Raw genomic sequence first — 13391 nt, forward strand, 5'->3', positions numbered from 1 at the left:
TTGCGTTCACTTCGTGCTTCGACGTGAAACAGAAACAGCATTAAAAGTTTCTTTACGGGCTGCGTAAGCTCCGCGTTAGCCAGCAACACCGAGGGCTCGTGACCCTTTCTTGGAGGGTCACTTAAAGAAAATAGGATTCGGGTTCGGAATTGTTCAAGAGTGGTTAAATTTGTAGAACAGCAATACACAATCCTGTGATGTCTTTAACTGGGGATTTTGATAGCTACTCCGAGCATGTAAGAAATTTTCTTCCCTCAGGCTTTTTTTCTTTTTTCTTTTTTTTTTCCTTCCTTTCTCCTTCCTCCTCTCTTTCATTTCTTTCTTCCTCCTTTCTTCCTCTTTTCTTTTCCTGTTTAAATCAGTTAATACTAATTAGTTTTGACCCTTGTTCTCTCATTTGAAGCAAATAACCGGAACCTTCTCCAGTTTATCTTTGAGATTTTCTTGTATTTTTTTCCTGTGAAATGTTTTATCTCTTTGAGGTAACAGCGTATTACAGGTGTGGTGTATAGGGTAGCGTATTTTTCAGGGCTCAGCTGATTTTTAGCTTCGGACAGTTGAGGAGGTGGTGATACATACAGTATCTGCCAGTAAATTGAATACGACAGCAAACTTCACGGGTAGTCTAATTATTATTATTTTTTTAAATAATTGCACTAGTCAGAATTCCACAGTTGGTGTGTGCTTGTCAGGGGAATGGTGATCCACTTGAGCCCGAGAGCATTCCTTATCTAAGCTCATTGCACTGTTAGAATTTCTAGAAAACCCACATGAAACATTATATTGGAAAGCAGGTACACGTGGACATCTGAGGTAGCAGCAGGTGGCATCTGCGTCCTCTAACTCTGACGAGAAGCCAGAGTAACTGAAGGTGCCTGGAATGTGCTCCTCGCTTACAAGGAAATCCCCATATTCTTCTTGAAAACTCGAAGCCTGAAGCTTTTAAGGAAAATGATTTTGGGTCGTCCCCAGGGTAGGTAAGTGGGAAAATGAAACATCTGCAAGTTCAGGTTAATAAACGTATGAGTAACTGAGTGTCACCAAGCCTGGGGAGGATTAAGGCGGCGCTCCCCCATGCACTCGTGTCCCCGTGGCGTGGTTCGGGCGGGAACGTGGAGCTGCGAAAGGAATCTGTAGAAGCTGCAGGTCGATGAGCAGAAGGCAGTGAGGTGCAGTCACCGTTTTAAGACGAGGGGCTAACAGCAATCAGCCAGAGACTTCTTTAATCGGGATGTGGCTGTTAATAGAGCTCGGGTCCATCTGTGCTCTGAACAGGGAGGTTTTGAAAATGAGAGCAGGGCTTTGCCTGTGGAATATTTATGCAGAAAATGGCAGCTTTCATGGGCTTCTGAGCTTGCTTCCTAGGGCAAATACACCTTTCTGAAACAAAGAAGAGCTCTCTGGCTGTGCAAGGTCGTCACGCAGAGGAGAATCCGTAGCCAGAAAGAATCCTTGGTGACTGTCCCTTACTCATCTGTCTCCTTGGTTTAAGGTTTCTTTTTCTTTGTATCCTTGTAGGGGTTAATTTTGCTTAGTATGCCCCTAGGGTCCTGAGAAGTAACAGAGAAATAGAAACGTGATTGCTGCTTCTTTGCTCAATTGTTACAGCTGCTTCAGGGGTTAAATAAAGCAGTAATAACATTATGTCTGCTTTGACAATTAGGATAGCTCATAACTCTCCAAGGGGCACATTTTACTCCTCGTTTTGTTGAGCTTTTGCAGCCTCCTGGGTTTGCTTCCAGTTTTAAGACGCATCATCTGATTTCAGTCTGTTTCATATGATTTTGTGTAGTGCTGCCTTGTATTATTTCGATTATAGTAGGGCAAGATTGAACCTCTTTTGAGTTAGCAGCCATTGAACAGAACACAGCCTGTAAGTAAGCTGGATAAAAAGTGAATTTTAGGACCCTCAAATGTGGCATTAATTACGTTTTATAACAACAACACCTCCAATCAAAAAGCTGCATCTTTCACAGAAGGCTGCCTCAAGTTTGACATTACCTGCAAAGGAGGGTCTGTTTTTCTCTTTGCTTTATTTTGAACTCTTATGTGTCAGATTAGGAATTAGGAGATACCTGCCAATGTAACCATGACTGCATTCTCTTTTCAACAGAAGTACCTTGACTTTTGTGTCTGAGGGGGTGGCCGTTACCCTGGACAAAGCGATCACAGAATCACAGAATCGCTGAGGCTGGAAAAGACCTCTGAGATCATCACGTCCAGCCTGTGACTAAACAGCATTGCCATGGCTAGACCATGGCACTAAGTGCCACATCCAGCCTCTCCTTAAACCCCCCCGGGGATGATGACTCCCCCGTGCCCTGGGCAGAGCATCCCAGGGCCTGAGCACCCTCTCCAGGACGAAGGGCTGCCTGAGATCCAACCCCAACCTCCCCTGAGGCAGTTTCAGACTGTGCCCTCTCGTCCTGTCACTGGTTGCCGGGGAGAAGAGCCCGACCTCACCTGACTGCACCCTCCCTGCAGTGAGTTGCAGAGTGATCAGGTCCCCCCTGAGCCTGCTCTTCTCCAGCTGAACCCCCCCAGCTCCCTCAGCCTCTCCTCCCAGGACTGTTCCTCCAGTCCCTTCCCCAGCCTCGTTGCTCTCCTCTGCACCCGCTCCGGCCCCTCCAGATCTCTCCTGCAGGGAGGGGCCCAGCCCTGCACCCAGGGCTCGAGGGGAGGCATCCCCAGGGCTGAGCACAGGGACAGAATGACAGCCCTGCTCCTGCTGCCCACACTGCTCCTGGTACAAGCCAGGATGCCACTGGCCTTCTGGGCCACCTGGGCACCCTGCCTGTTCAACCGGTTGTCACCCAGCACTCCCAGGTCCCTCTCTGCTGGGCTGCTCTCCAGCCACTCCTGCCCCAGTTGGCAGCGCTGCAGGAGGTCATTGTGGCCAAAGTGTAGGACCCTAAACTTGGTTTTATTGAACTTCATCCCGTTGTCGTCAGCCCCTTGACCCAGGCTGTCCAGGTCCCTCTGCAGTGCCTTCCTACCCTCCAGCAGATCAACACTCCCCCCCAGCTTGGTGTCATCGGCAAATTTACTAAGGGTAGACTCAATCCCCTCATCCAGGTCATCAGTAAAGTTGTTGAACATCAACAAGATGTTGAACAACAAGTGATAGTGGCACATTTACAAACGATGAGGCTAGGTCTGCGTATTCCCGTTCCCCAGCTCTTTCTCCGGTCTCAACACAAAAACCAGCCCACCTTGTGTTGGGTCTGTAGTTTCCCAAACACTTTGAACTGCTGTAAGCAGGGCCTGTTGCCAAAAGAAGCCTCCTTGCTCACTTCTGCAGTTGGATGAGCATTTCTGTCTCTCTCTGCTGCCTTCTTTTGGAATTTTCTACTTTGCTTATGAATTAACCAAACTAGTTTTCCTCATGTAAATCTTAACCCAGCAAAAGAAAAAAATAAAACAAAGTGGAGCAGGGGATATGACGACAAGGGAGGGACTGGGTGGCTGGAAGGCTGCTTTTTTTGGCGTTAACTTGGCTTATATTGGATCAGAATATTAGACCGTTGCCTGCTGGGTACAGGAGAGTATTTTTTTTCCAGGAGGAGGGAGTGTAGGACGCGCAGAAGATAAATGCATGTGCAGTTAATGCCATACTAAATACTTTGCATCGAGGAAGAGATCCAAGCAATTTTATAGTGCTTGTACGGGTTGACTGAAGACTGTTGGCCTTTTCTAAAGAAAAGCCAAACATATTACAGACTGGATTATTTTCCTACTTGTCCGCTGCCCCGTTGAGGAAGTGGAAGCCTCATAGTGTATAACATGCTAATATGTTATAGAGTAGTACTTTCCATTAAAAAAATGCCCTGTAGGGTATTTCCTCCTTTAATGAAGAGGGACGAAGGATGTTTTTGGGGCCTGCTTGTGCCCTTTGTGTCTCAGGCAGTCTAATGCCTTTCTTGTTGCTTGGCCCGGCCATCGGCCAGTAGGCAGGAGCCATCAGCTACGTTCGGGTGAGCCAGAAAACAACCACGGCTACGGTTTGCGTTCTGGTGGTTACCCCTTAGGGTTTGAGGTATCATCTGTTATCTTCAGTGAAGTACTTGGGTATGTTCTAACAGAGCTAAATTACTTTCTCACCTGTGCTTTTTTGCCAATTATTTAAATTCTCCTCTTACTTTGCCCAGTCCCTTGCTGACATACACAGGTTTCTGAAAAATTACTAAGAGGGTTTTTTCCAGATAGTTGCTTTTGCTGAAATTCTTTCAAGCCTTTTTATAATGTAAACCTACAAAACATTAAAGGGTGTTGTTTTTTTGGGGGTTTTTTTGAACTTTGACCTTGGATGATAAAGACTGTAGTTTAATAATCACTTGAGAATATTGCTATGCTGAACAATAAACATGCCAGGTTTCATTTCTCCCAGTGAGGCAGAAAACAACACCATCATTTGGTTTAAACTGAAATAGCCAAGTTATCCTAGTGCAAAAAGTAAGTGCCAGTCATGTAGCAAAGCCTGAACAGGATGTTCATTTACGGAATAGTTTGTGGGGCTTCTGCCAGTTACCAGATAGTCAACATTTGTTAAACAATTAAACTGTTTCTGAGCTCTCTGACTGGTATTTTACAGCTCTCAGTCTCCAGGTAATGCCACTGTTATAATTGATTTAAATCTAAACAAACAAAACCATAAAAACACTCACAAGAACGCAGATATTTCTCTTGCTTCTCTTTCAAATTGTTTGAATACTCTTATTAAGGTTATAATGATACGATATTCTTATTATTCTTTAAGAAGAATGGCAAGAACATTGATGGAGGCATTCCAAAAACCTAAGTATTATGGCAGCTGTAGCATGAACTCTGGTCTTGATAATTCTTTTCTTCACTGCTATTTGATTCTTTTGACACATGATTGAAATTAAGGAGCTGAAGAGATGAGCCTGAAGCTCAAAGAATGTGTTCAGCCAGTAGATTATGTCAGAAAAGGCTCAGACAGCTGGTAGGAAACAAAACAAACGAAAAAGAAGCTGAATAACTTAATGTTGTAGCTGAGTGCTATATTTTGACAATCCAAATTCCTGATTCATGGCAGTATCCAATTTCAGCACCCAAGGAGGAATAGGTAGAAACTCCTGCGTGTCTTTTGGCTAGTTTTTCTTTTTGAGGAGGGTTTCTAGTCTTCATCAGAACATGAAATAGGGACCACTGCGAGCTGGCTCGTGATTCTGGGGAGCATAAGCACTGCGGTTGGCACTGGGGAAGTAGAGAGGGTTAACTCCTTTGGGTTTGCCCGATGATCGCTCGAGGATGGGAAGCAGGATGAAATACTTTCTCAAAGTATTCAGTAGGAACTTATCACGAATAATTGGAGCAAAATAGTATAAATCAAAGGGCTTTTATGGTCTGGTAATTCATGATTGAAACCATATTGAGGTTAGCTTGATACTCGGAATGACCCAGCTGGAAAAGCCGTACCCAGAGAGACAGGGGATATGTCTCTGTTTTGCTCAGGTGTGTGGAAGAGCTGCTTAGCTACTGTTGGAGTTCAACACACCGTTGTCCTTACCTCTGTACTTTTACTGAGCTGCTGTTTTTCAAACTGTGCAGCTTCACTACTAGTGAAACACAACTAGTCTAGTTGTGGGAGAGAAAAACCACGGAGAGGAAAGCTGACTGTCTCGTTCGTGGGAGCAGTGATACTTTCTTCTTCTCATGTGCTGCTGCTGAATTTTCTCACTGAATGATAGCCGGCAAGTTCTTGACTCTCTCCTGTGACGCAGGACACCCTGCGCAGCCTGGTTTTCCTGGAGACCCCTCTGTGATGGGCTTTGTAACGTGTCTGCTGTGTCTTTCTCCAGGTGTCTTTCAGTGGGACTCGGCGTACACCCACAGAAAGAGTTTCGGGGTATGACCTTGTCTTATTGTCAGTACCTTCAGTACTCTAGTGTTTGTCGCGATTGGCCAGTTCCTAGGCTGGTTGTGCTCGTTGACATCCCGAAGCTCCCATCCATCTCACTTCTGCATCCTCCTGAGAACGATCCGTTTAAAACTTCTCTGTGAACTTGAACCTGAAGACTCCGCGTTGAGTCCAACCTTAAGCATCCCACAATATAAGAATTCCACTCCCTTGATACCTTGTCCTTAAGATATTAACCTTTTCTCAAGAGGGATTCCCAAGGAGACCGAGATATATCTATATATCTGATATATCTATAGCAAAGGAAGCTGCTGGATTTCTAAGGTGTTGTTAGACCTGCGCACTTGTGGAAAACGTTCCCAGCTGCAGCAGTCGGAGTCCTGCCCTGTGTATGTACCCATTCCTGAATCCTCCTCTCTTCCAGCTTCAGGCTTTTCTTGAGTTCTCGCTGTTGTTCAGGAGCTGCTACTTCAGGTTTTCGTGTGAACTGCGGGGAGCTGTCGGAAAACCAAGACCACAAGATGTTAAGTGACATGAGGTTACTCTTAGGAAACTGGTATTTGAACTTGATCCTTTTTGCCCATAAAAATGATTCACAGCAAACAGCCTATTAATCTTAGAATAATTATCCTGGCTCTTCTAATGGTCTTAGGTGGGAGGGCAAGAGTTGAAGGGTTGTCTTACCCATAGCTGAGTGTCAGCACTTTGTTAAAGAAAGGTGATGGATGATCAATCAGCTGTTGCTGTTTGCTCTTCTCTGAGAGAGTGAGAGTCCCTGTGAATTTCCATGAAGGATTTTCGTAAAAATGGGACTGGAGCAAAAGTTCCTTCAGCACTTGGTTTCTTGAGCGGTGACTGGCAGAACCCATCCCCACGTCATTATCCATTTTGTGCATTGCTGCCGTAATGGAGATTTAATTAGGTTGCCGTTGAATTAATTGCCTGTACGGTTTGCTTTTCCCAAGCAGGAATCTGGAAGACTTTAGCAAATTACGGAGGCTTGAATTTGCCCGATTTCCTGCAGAAAGTGGGGTCAAGAGGTCTCAGACTGTAGACACACTCTTCAGGCAGGCAGCAGGGGGCTGGCTCTTAATGGCACTTGAGAGATGCTTAATTGCCTTTTTGAAATGTTTCTCTCAAACGAGAGGCATGATTCTCCCATCCATTAGTGCGCGTCTACAGGCTTTTCCCTCCCTCCATCATCCTTTAGTAGATGCAGGAGCAAAACCACCTCAAAAGTTGCCTTATTTTTCCTAAGTTATAACCAGCCAGGGGAGAATTTCCATGCCTTTCTGAAAGTGGTAAAAGTTGGAATTTGAGTAATGTACCTAAAACTAAGGTTTCTAAGATGCTACATGATACTTTTTTAGACATGTATGTGTGAGAGCACACATGTGCATCTATTTTTTTTTTCCTCTAAGTAACTAAAATAGCCTTAGTGACGGAAAAGGAATAATCCTTCTACAAGGATATTAGAACAGGTGATTTGCTGAGAAAATGCTGTGGCCAGAGAGAAAAGGTTGCTAGAAAAACTTCAAGTGGGAGTCATTAATTTCAGTGGCAGTACTCCAAATAAGTAGCAAATACAGCATTGTCCATAGTTTACCGGTTATTTCTTTCTGTCGGGAAAAAAAATACGATTTTTCTCGGCACTCTGCTGAACACGACGTTAAAATTCTCCTTCAAGTATTAATGAAAAGAAGTTTCTGAATGATTTAAAAAGCTTCTCGCCATTATAAGGGTCATTTGGGTAATAGCGGTCTTGGGGTGGGGGTTGTGTAGAAACGAGTTTGTAAAGCTTTAGTGAGTGGATTATGCTCTGGTGAAATTTAGATTGTGAATTGCTGTAGGAATTTTGGAAGCTGCAGCGAAATCAAGGGAGTCACCGTTTGTCTTGTAAAATGGACAAAAGCGTGTACAAAAGCTTTAATTTTAGAAAATGTAATAATGTGAAAGGAGCCTTGTCTCTGCGCGTATGAATTGCTAAAGTGATGGATTTATATTTTTTGAATTGCTGGGTGTCGTCCTCTGCTGTCACAGGTAGCCACGTCCCTTTTATCAACCAGCATTCAATATTGCACTCTTACTATTTCTACATTACCCTCTTTACTCCTACAACAGCTGAAAACCCCCAGAACTTCGTGCTTTCCATTAAGACCCTCACAAACAGTTTATGAAGTTGAATGCTGCTCGTACCAGACTGGATAAAGTACATGTAGCTGAAGACTAGCCCCTCTCTCCAACTATTGCAGGAAGGTATTGCTCCTACTTGACAAGATCCTCGCCTCGAACAGACCCTTAGACCATCCTGGGTAAAACTGCGCTTAGCTTGAAGCATCTCATTTCTACGTCACCTATTTACCTTCCCTGTTCCGGTGTCGATGTGCTCCTAGAAGGAAGTCGTGTCCACATCCTGATTTTTTCCTCCTTTACCAAAATGGACAAAATGTTCCGATCTCTTTCAGTATTCTCCTCGTCCATGAAATTATTCTACTTAGAGGCGTAGATCCGCTAAACATGAGGAAAGGGATTGTTGGGGAGCTTGAAGACTAAATAAGGCAAAATTGCCAAGTTTGTTTTCTGCAAATAGGAGCTGATAGCCTGGAGTCTGTAAACTCGCTTTCCTCCTGGTGCAAGCAGGCTTCTAGTACGAGTTTAGCTGGAGGTTCTCGCAGTATTTCTGCAAACTCCTGGCAGTTATTAACTTCTTCTGAGCGTTCGTCGTTTTTACAGGCTGGGATTCAAGACTTGCCTGCAAAACAGCGCCGCTCGCTTTCTGCTTTCCCAACTCCCCTTTTCACCTCGTCCCAAAAGGTCTCGTTTTTCCCTTCCCTTTGCTGTGTCCGACCCCTGCTTGGAACGTCAGCTGGAATGGAAAAGTTGACACTGCAACGCCGGCGCTTTTATTCCTGTGGAATGGTCCCTTCGCTGCCTCCTCCCCCGCGCTCTCGGCTCCAGAGGAGGTTGGCACGTTCGGCGAGAATTTCGTGGTCTGTCTTGTCTTTTGCCAGCTGAGCTGGCCGCCTTATGCAAGCAGCGTGTGGAAGGAAGGCCTTTAAGGTCTTAAAAGGGATGCCCTGGTTAAAATTCACGAGGTGTAGATAACTCCGTGAAATTCATCTTTGCGTCTCGTGCCTTTTTTTTTCTTTTTCTAAATGCAACAGGTATGTTTTTGCACCGTTGAACCCACACAGTTACCCGGAAGCTGGCACATTATTCCTCTTAGTGCTTGCTTTTGCCTCTTTTGCTCGGGTACACGTTTGATGCCAGGTTCATGTTTTTGCTGCTTTTGTTGCTGTTAACTCTGTTTCGCTTCTGAAATTGTAGTGCTCATTAAGTTTCTCTTGGCTTATTGAGTCTTGACTATAAATGTAAATGTTTCAAAACAGAGATCAGTAAATGAGAGTTGAGCCATGCCAGCTGCATTCGACGTTCACTGTGGTTTTCCTTGTCCACGAGTCTGTCTGCCTGTTAATTTTTTTACCTGAAGCTTCTCGTTTCCTGCGTTACAGCTAGGCAAAAATGGAAATGGAATTAAGAAAGAGGTTAGAATAGAGACTTTGAGAAATAGCTGAAGTCCACCATTGCCAGAATTGGAGAGTCAACCTACCTGATCTGAGCAAATTCCAAATGTGACGGTGCTGGCTGTGTGGATGACTCCCTGCTGTAATAATTAACCCCTACTCTGAGAATTCACTTCAAATCCAATTGTTTCCCTGTTTTCCTTCACAGAAATGGAGCAGCGTGAGCAATCCCCTCTTCCTGCCGCTGATCCCGCCTCAGTCCCAAGGTTTCACAGCCATAGTTCTCACCTACGACCGAGTGGAGAGCCTGTTCCGAGTCATCACCGAGGTGTCCAAAGTGCCCAGCCTGTCCAAATTGTTGGTTGTCTGGAACAACCAGAATAAGAATCCCCCAGAAGGTAAGGCCCGTCGCGGTAGGTGCGGTGGAGGAGGGTGGGACTGGTCTTACGCCTCTCACAGAACGACCGCCCTTCTGCCTTGTTAACGCTCTTTCAAAAAGTATTCTGTGGTTACTCTCGAAACAAACGTTTTTGCGAGTGAAACAAGAGAAACCAAAGCAGATGGAAAGAGAAAAGCACAGCAATGGTTGCGCTGCCAACTTCTGAATCAAAAATAATGGACGCAATAGAGCAACGCCTCCATCCTTAACTTTCTTTGAGGGGAGTGATATGGAGGGACCCTCCTTGGGTTTGTCAACACTTAGTTTTATTTCTCTGTAGACACTCGTCGCAGTATTACTTCTGCTAGACTAGGGCAAACGTGGTTCAAAGCAGCCGAGTTGGAGTTGAATGGTTGGAGCTATTGAATAAGCGACTATTTTGACTGATGCGATGAAAACTTAGGACATTTTGAGTGTCTGAAAAGAAGTTCCCACAGTGCCCAAGTATCTTGTGAAAATGCTGCGGCCAGCCCGGTGAAACAAGACATGTGCCTTTTTTTAAAATGTTTTTCTTTGCAACACATGCTGCTTCGCTCTTGATAATCTTTATGAGCCAGTCTGGTGAAGTCTGCATGATATTTCAAAGTCTTTTTAATTCATGGTTATTGTAAAACAAGGGCACATTTACAGGCCTTTTCCCAGATAATTTTAACGTGTAGATTTTTTGGAAGAAGATTTGGTTTTAAAAACGTGTTAATGACTCCAGTGTGAACTCAGAGCTCTAAAACTCTGACTTAATTTTTTGAATTTCCAGTGGCTGTGGTGTGCTTCACTGGCGTGGGTATCTGCTGGCCAGGCACGCTGCATCGCCTTGTGCCAGAACCTCAGGCTGCTGATTTGATTTCCACTCTTACTGCTCCCTACGACAAGCTTCTTCCAAGTTCTGAACACTAGTACGAAACTCTTGAGCATCATTCTGGGCAATTCAAGACACCTCTTCTCATTTTTAATTAACTACTCTAGATAGAGTAGCTTGAAATGAGTTTGTTTCCTGCGTGCTGTACGTATGAATCTGTCCCTCTGATCTGAAAATGTGGTGATTTGGTGGGACAAGAAATACTGTCTTCTAGGAACACATATTCGAAAAATTGCTGCCTTGTGGATTCTTCTGTAGGGAATGGAGAATGTCGTTAGGACTCCCTGCTTCGTAATTCTCTTTTCCAGGGTTTCAGCTGCTGCTGCTTTCCATAGCTGTTCTACACAGTGGCAAGATATAGCGAAAAATTAATCCCTGACCCCTTGTCTCCATTTCTCATCTTCTCAGAGCCGTGCTGTTGCTACTGTTTGCTTGGCTCGTTTGCCCTTTTGGCAACTCGCACCAGTTTAAAGCAGAGTCGCTTTACTGATCGCTTTAAAAAGTGGTCTGTAGTACCGCGATGCTCAACTTTTAGTGGTTTATTAAATGTTCTGCAATCCTTGAGAGTAAGAAGTGCTGCGTATAAATTGATAATAACTTGAATTTTTGCGGTCAGAAGTTTCTTTCCTAGAAGTGGAAATGCTCGGTGTTATATTCAGCTCCGTGAGCGCTGGCTGCAGGTGGATTGAACCCAAATGGATTGTCCCACATTTCCCTTGAGTGAGTCCGAGATACAGGAGAGTCCAAGCAAATAAATCATGAGAATAATCTTTTTTTGTTAAATCGTTCCATTAATCTTGTGTGCAGAAGGTCTTGAAAATTAAAAGTGTGATTGATTTTTTTTTCCTGCCTCTGACCACTAAGTCATAACTTAATTTAAAAAATAAAATACACCAGCCTAAGCACTGCGCCGAAGCAAATAGTTATTTGTTTCTAGCGTCCCTTGTCCCTTTATTGCTGTTAGAACCATTGTAATCTCTTGGCCTGTGGCTAGAGAGAGGTCAGGCTGATTAAATGAACTTGTCTTATTCCAGATCCACGCAGGGCATTCCACTTGGCTCTCGGGCCGGTCTCTCGGTCAGCCTGTCTGTTAGTGATCCTAATCCTTGGACTTCAAAGCTTCTGCTGTTTATAGCCTGTTAAAGCCAGGAAGTTTCTGATGGATTAGAGCAAGGAATGAGTTTGAAGTCTGTAATGTGCACCACTGTCACTGATAAAGTCTGGTTTTATTGCCCTACAGTAGTATCTGCACTTTTATGGCTATTTGCTTTTAATTGGGTATGGGCAAGCTGAGATGCTTCACCTCCCCGAGCAGCGAGCGCTGCGTTTCCTGGCCATTGCCATGTAAGGGAGACATTTGGGTACAGAAGCCAACCTTGGCTTTTGTCATTTTGGCTTTGTGCGTTCTGTTTGGTTTGCCTGGGCAGACGAGTCGGAAGTGGAGAAAGGGGGTTTAGGTCTCCTGAGGTGCTGCTGGCGTCGCGCCCCACAAGCGTGACGGGTGGCTGCGCCTTTCTCGCCACTGTCACCACCAGAAAAATAATATAAGCGAAAGCGCCGTGGTTCTTGGAGCAATACGGGTTGGAAATTGAGGGAGGCTGTCCCTAACAATGGAAAGTTTTGAAGTACATGCAAATACTAAAGTTAACATTGTTTGGTTTGGGATTTACTTTTTTTTTAATGAATGCTTGTGCATTTGTAATAATGCCTTTATGTAATGAAACTCAGTGAGCTCAGGACTTTAGAGGAAATCAGAATAAAAATCAGAGAATCATTGAATCGTTAAGGTTGGAGAAGATCTCTAGGATCATCCAAGTGCAACCATCAACTACTATGACCACTAAACTCTGTCCCCAAGTGCCACACCTACACGTTTTGTGAACACCTCCAGGCATAGTGACTCCACCATGTGGTTGCATTAGGTGTTCTTTATAATTTAATAATTTACTTTAAAGATAGAAGTGCTGCATGAAGTCAGCTAATTACATTAAACTAGCCTGTCTTCTTTTGTTGTGTGTACTCAAACTTCAAATTGAGTTGGAAAAGCCTTTCAAAATATCTTAAACTTTTATAAGAGTATTAAAATGCTTTATTGTTTCACATGTATTTATTCAATAAAGTATTTAATTATTGGTAAGTGTGATCTGGACCCTGTTGCCAAGCCCCAGGAAGCAAGCAGTCGTACTCTTTTCTTAGGGTTAAACCCAGTAAAATTTGCTGTGCTGCACGTGTCTTAATGAAGTTCGAATATTCAATAAAATGAAATATCCTGTTGTAAATATTGTACAAAATTTAAGGCGCGAAGGGTGTGGAAGAAAGCTTGAAAATGTCTGGGATGTTGGGGCAGGTGCAGCTCTGACACGAGTAACGCTTTTTTTTTTGTTGTCGTGTCAGCCAATAAGAAATAAAGCGTCTCGGAGGGCAACGGATTAACCAAAGGCTTGGCTGCCAAGTTTTCGCCCGAGTACCATACAAAAGTGTCAAGTTGGGGGAAAAAGTAGCTGCGTGTATACGGGCTAGAAATCCCAACTTAAAGGCTGGTTTTCCCTTTGTCCTGTGAGTTTGCAAGGAGCACTCTCGTAACTTAAACTGTTGGGGAGCTGCGTGTGCCAAGCCTGAGCTTGTCGCTTTGCATTTCCTTTAGAATCGGTGAAAACGAGCAGGCACGCCTGGCTAGCCTGCGTTAGGTAT

At 44.3% G+C, this 13391-nt stretch overlaps 1 protein-coding gene across 1 annotated transcript in view; it reads left to right on the plus strand.

Annotated features, from left to right (window-relative positions):
• EXT2 (exostosin glycosyltransferase 2) overlaps positions 1–13391 on the plus strand; it is a 69835-nt gene that overhangs the window by 33476 nt on the left and 22968 nt on the right. The window contains exon 8 of the mRNA XM_009872027.1: positions 9614–9803. Coding sequence (XP_009870329.1) covers positions 9614–9803 — 190 coding nt within the window. The remainder of the gene's footprint in view (positions 1–9613; positions 9804–13391) is intronic.

The sequence above is a fragment of the Apaloderma vittatum genome, unplaced genomic scaffold (genome assembly GCF_000703405.1).
Source record: "Apaloderma vittatum isolate BGI_N311 unplaced genomic scaffold, ASM70340v1 scaffold4796, whole genome shotgun sequence".
Lineage (NCBI taxonomy): Eukaryota > Metazoa > Chordata > Aves > Trogoniformes > Trogonidae > Apaloderma > Apaloderma vittatum.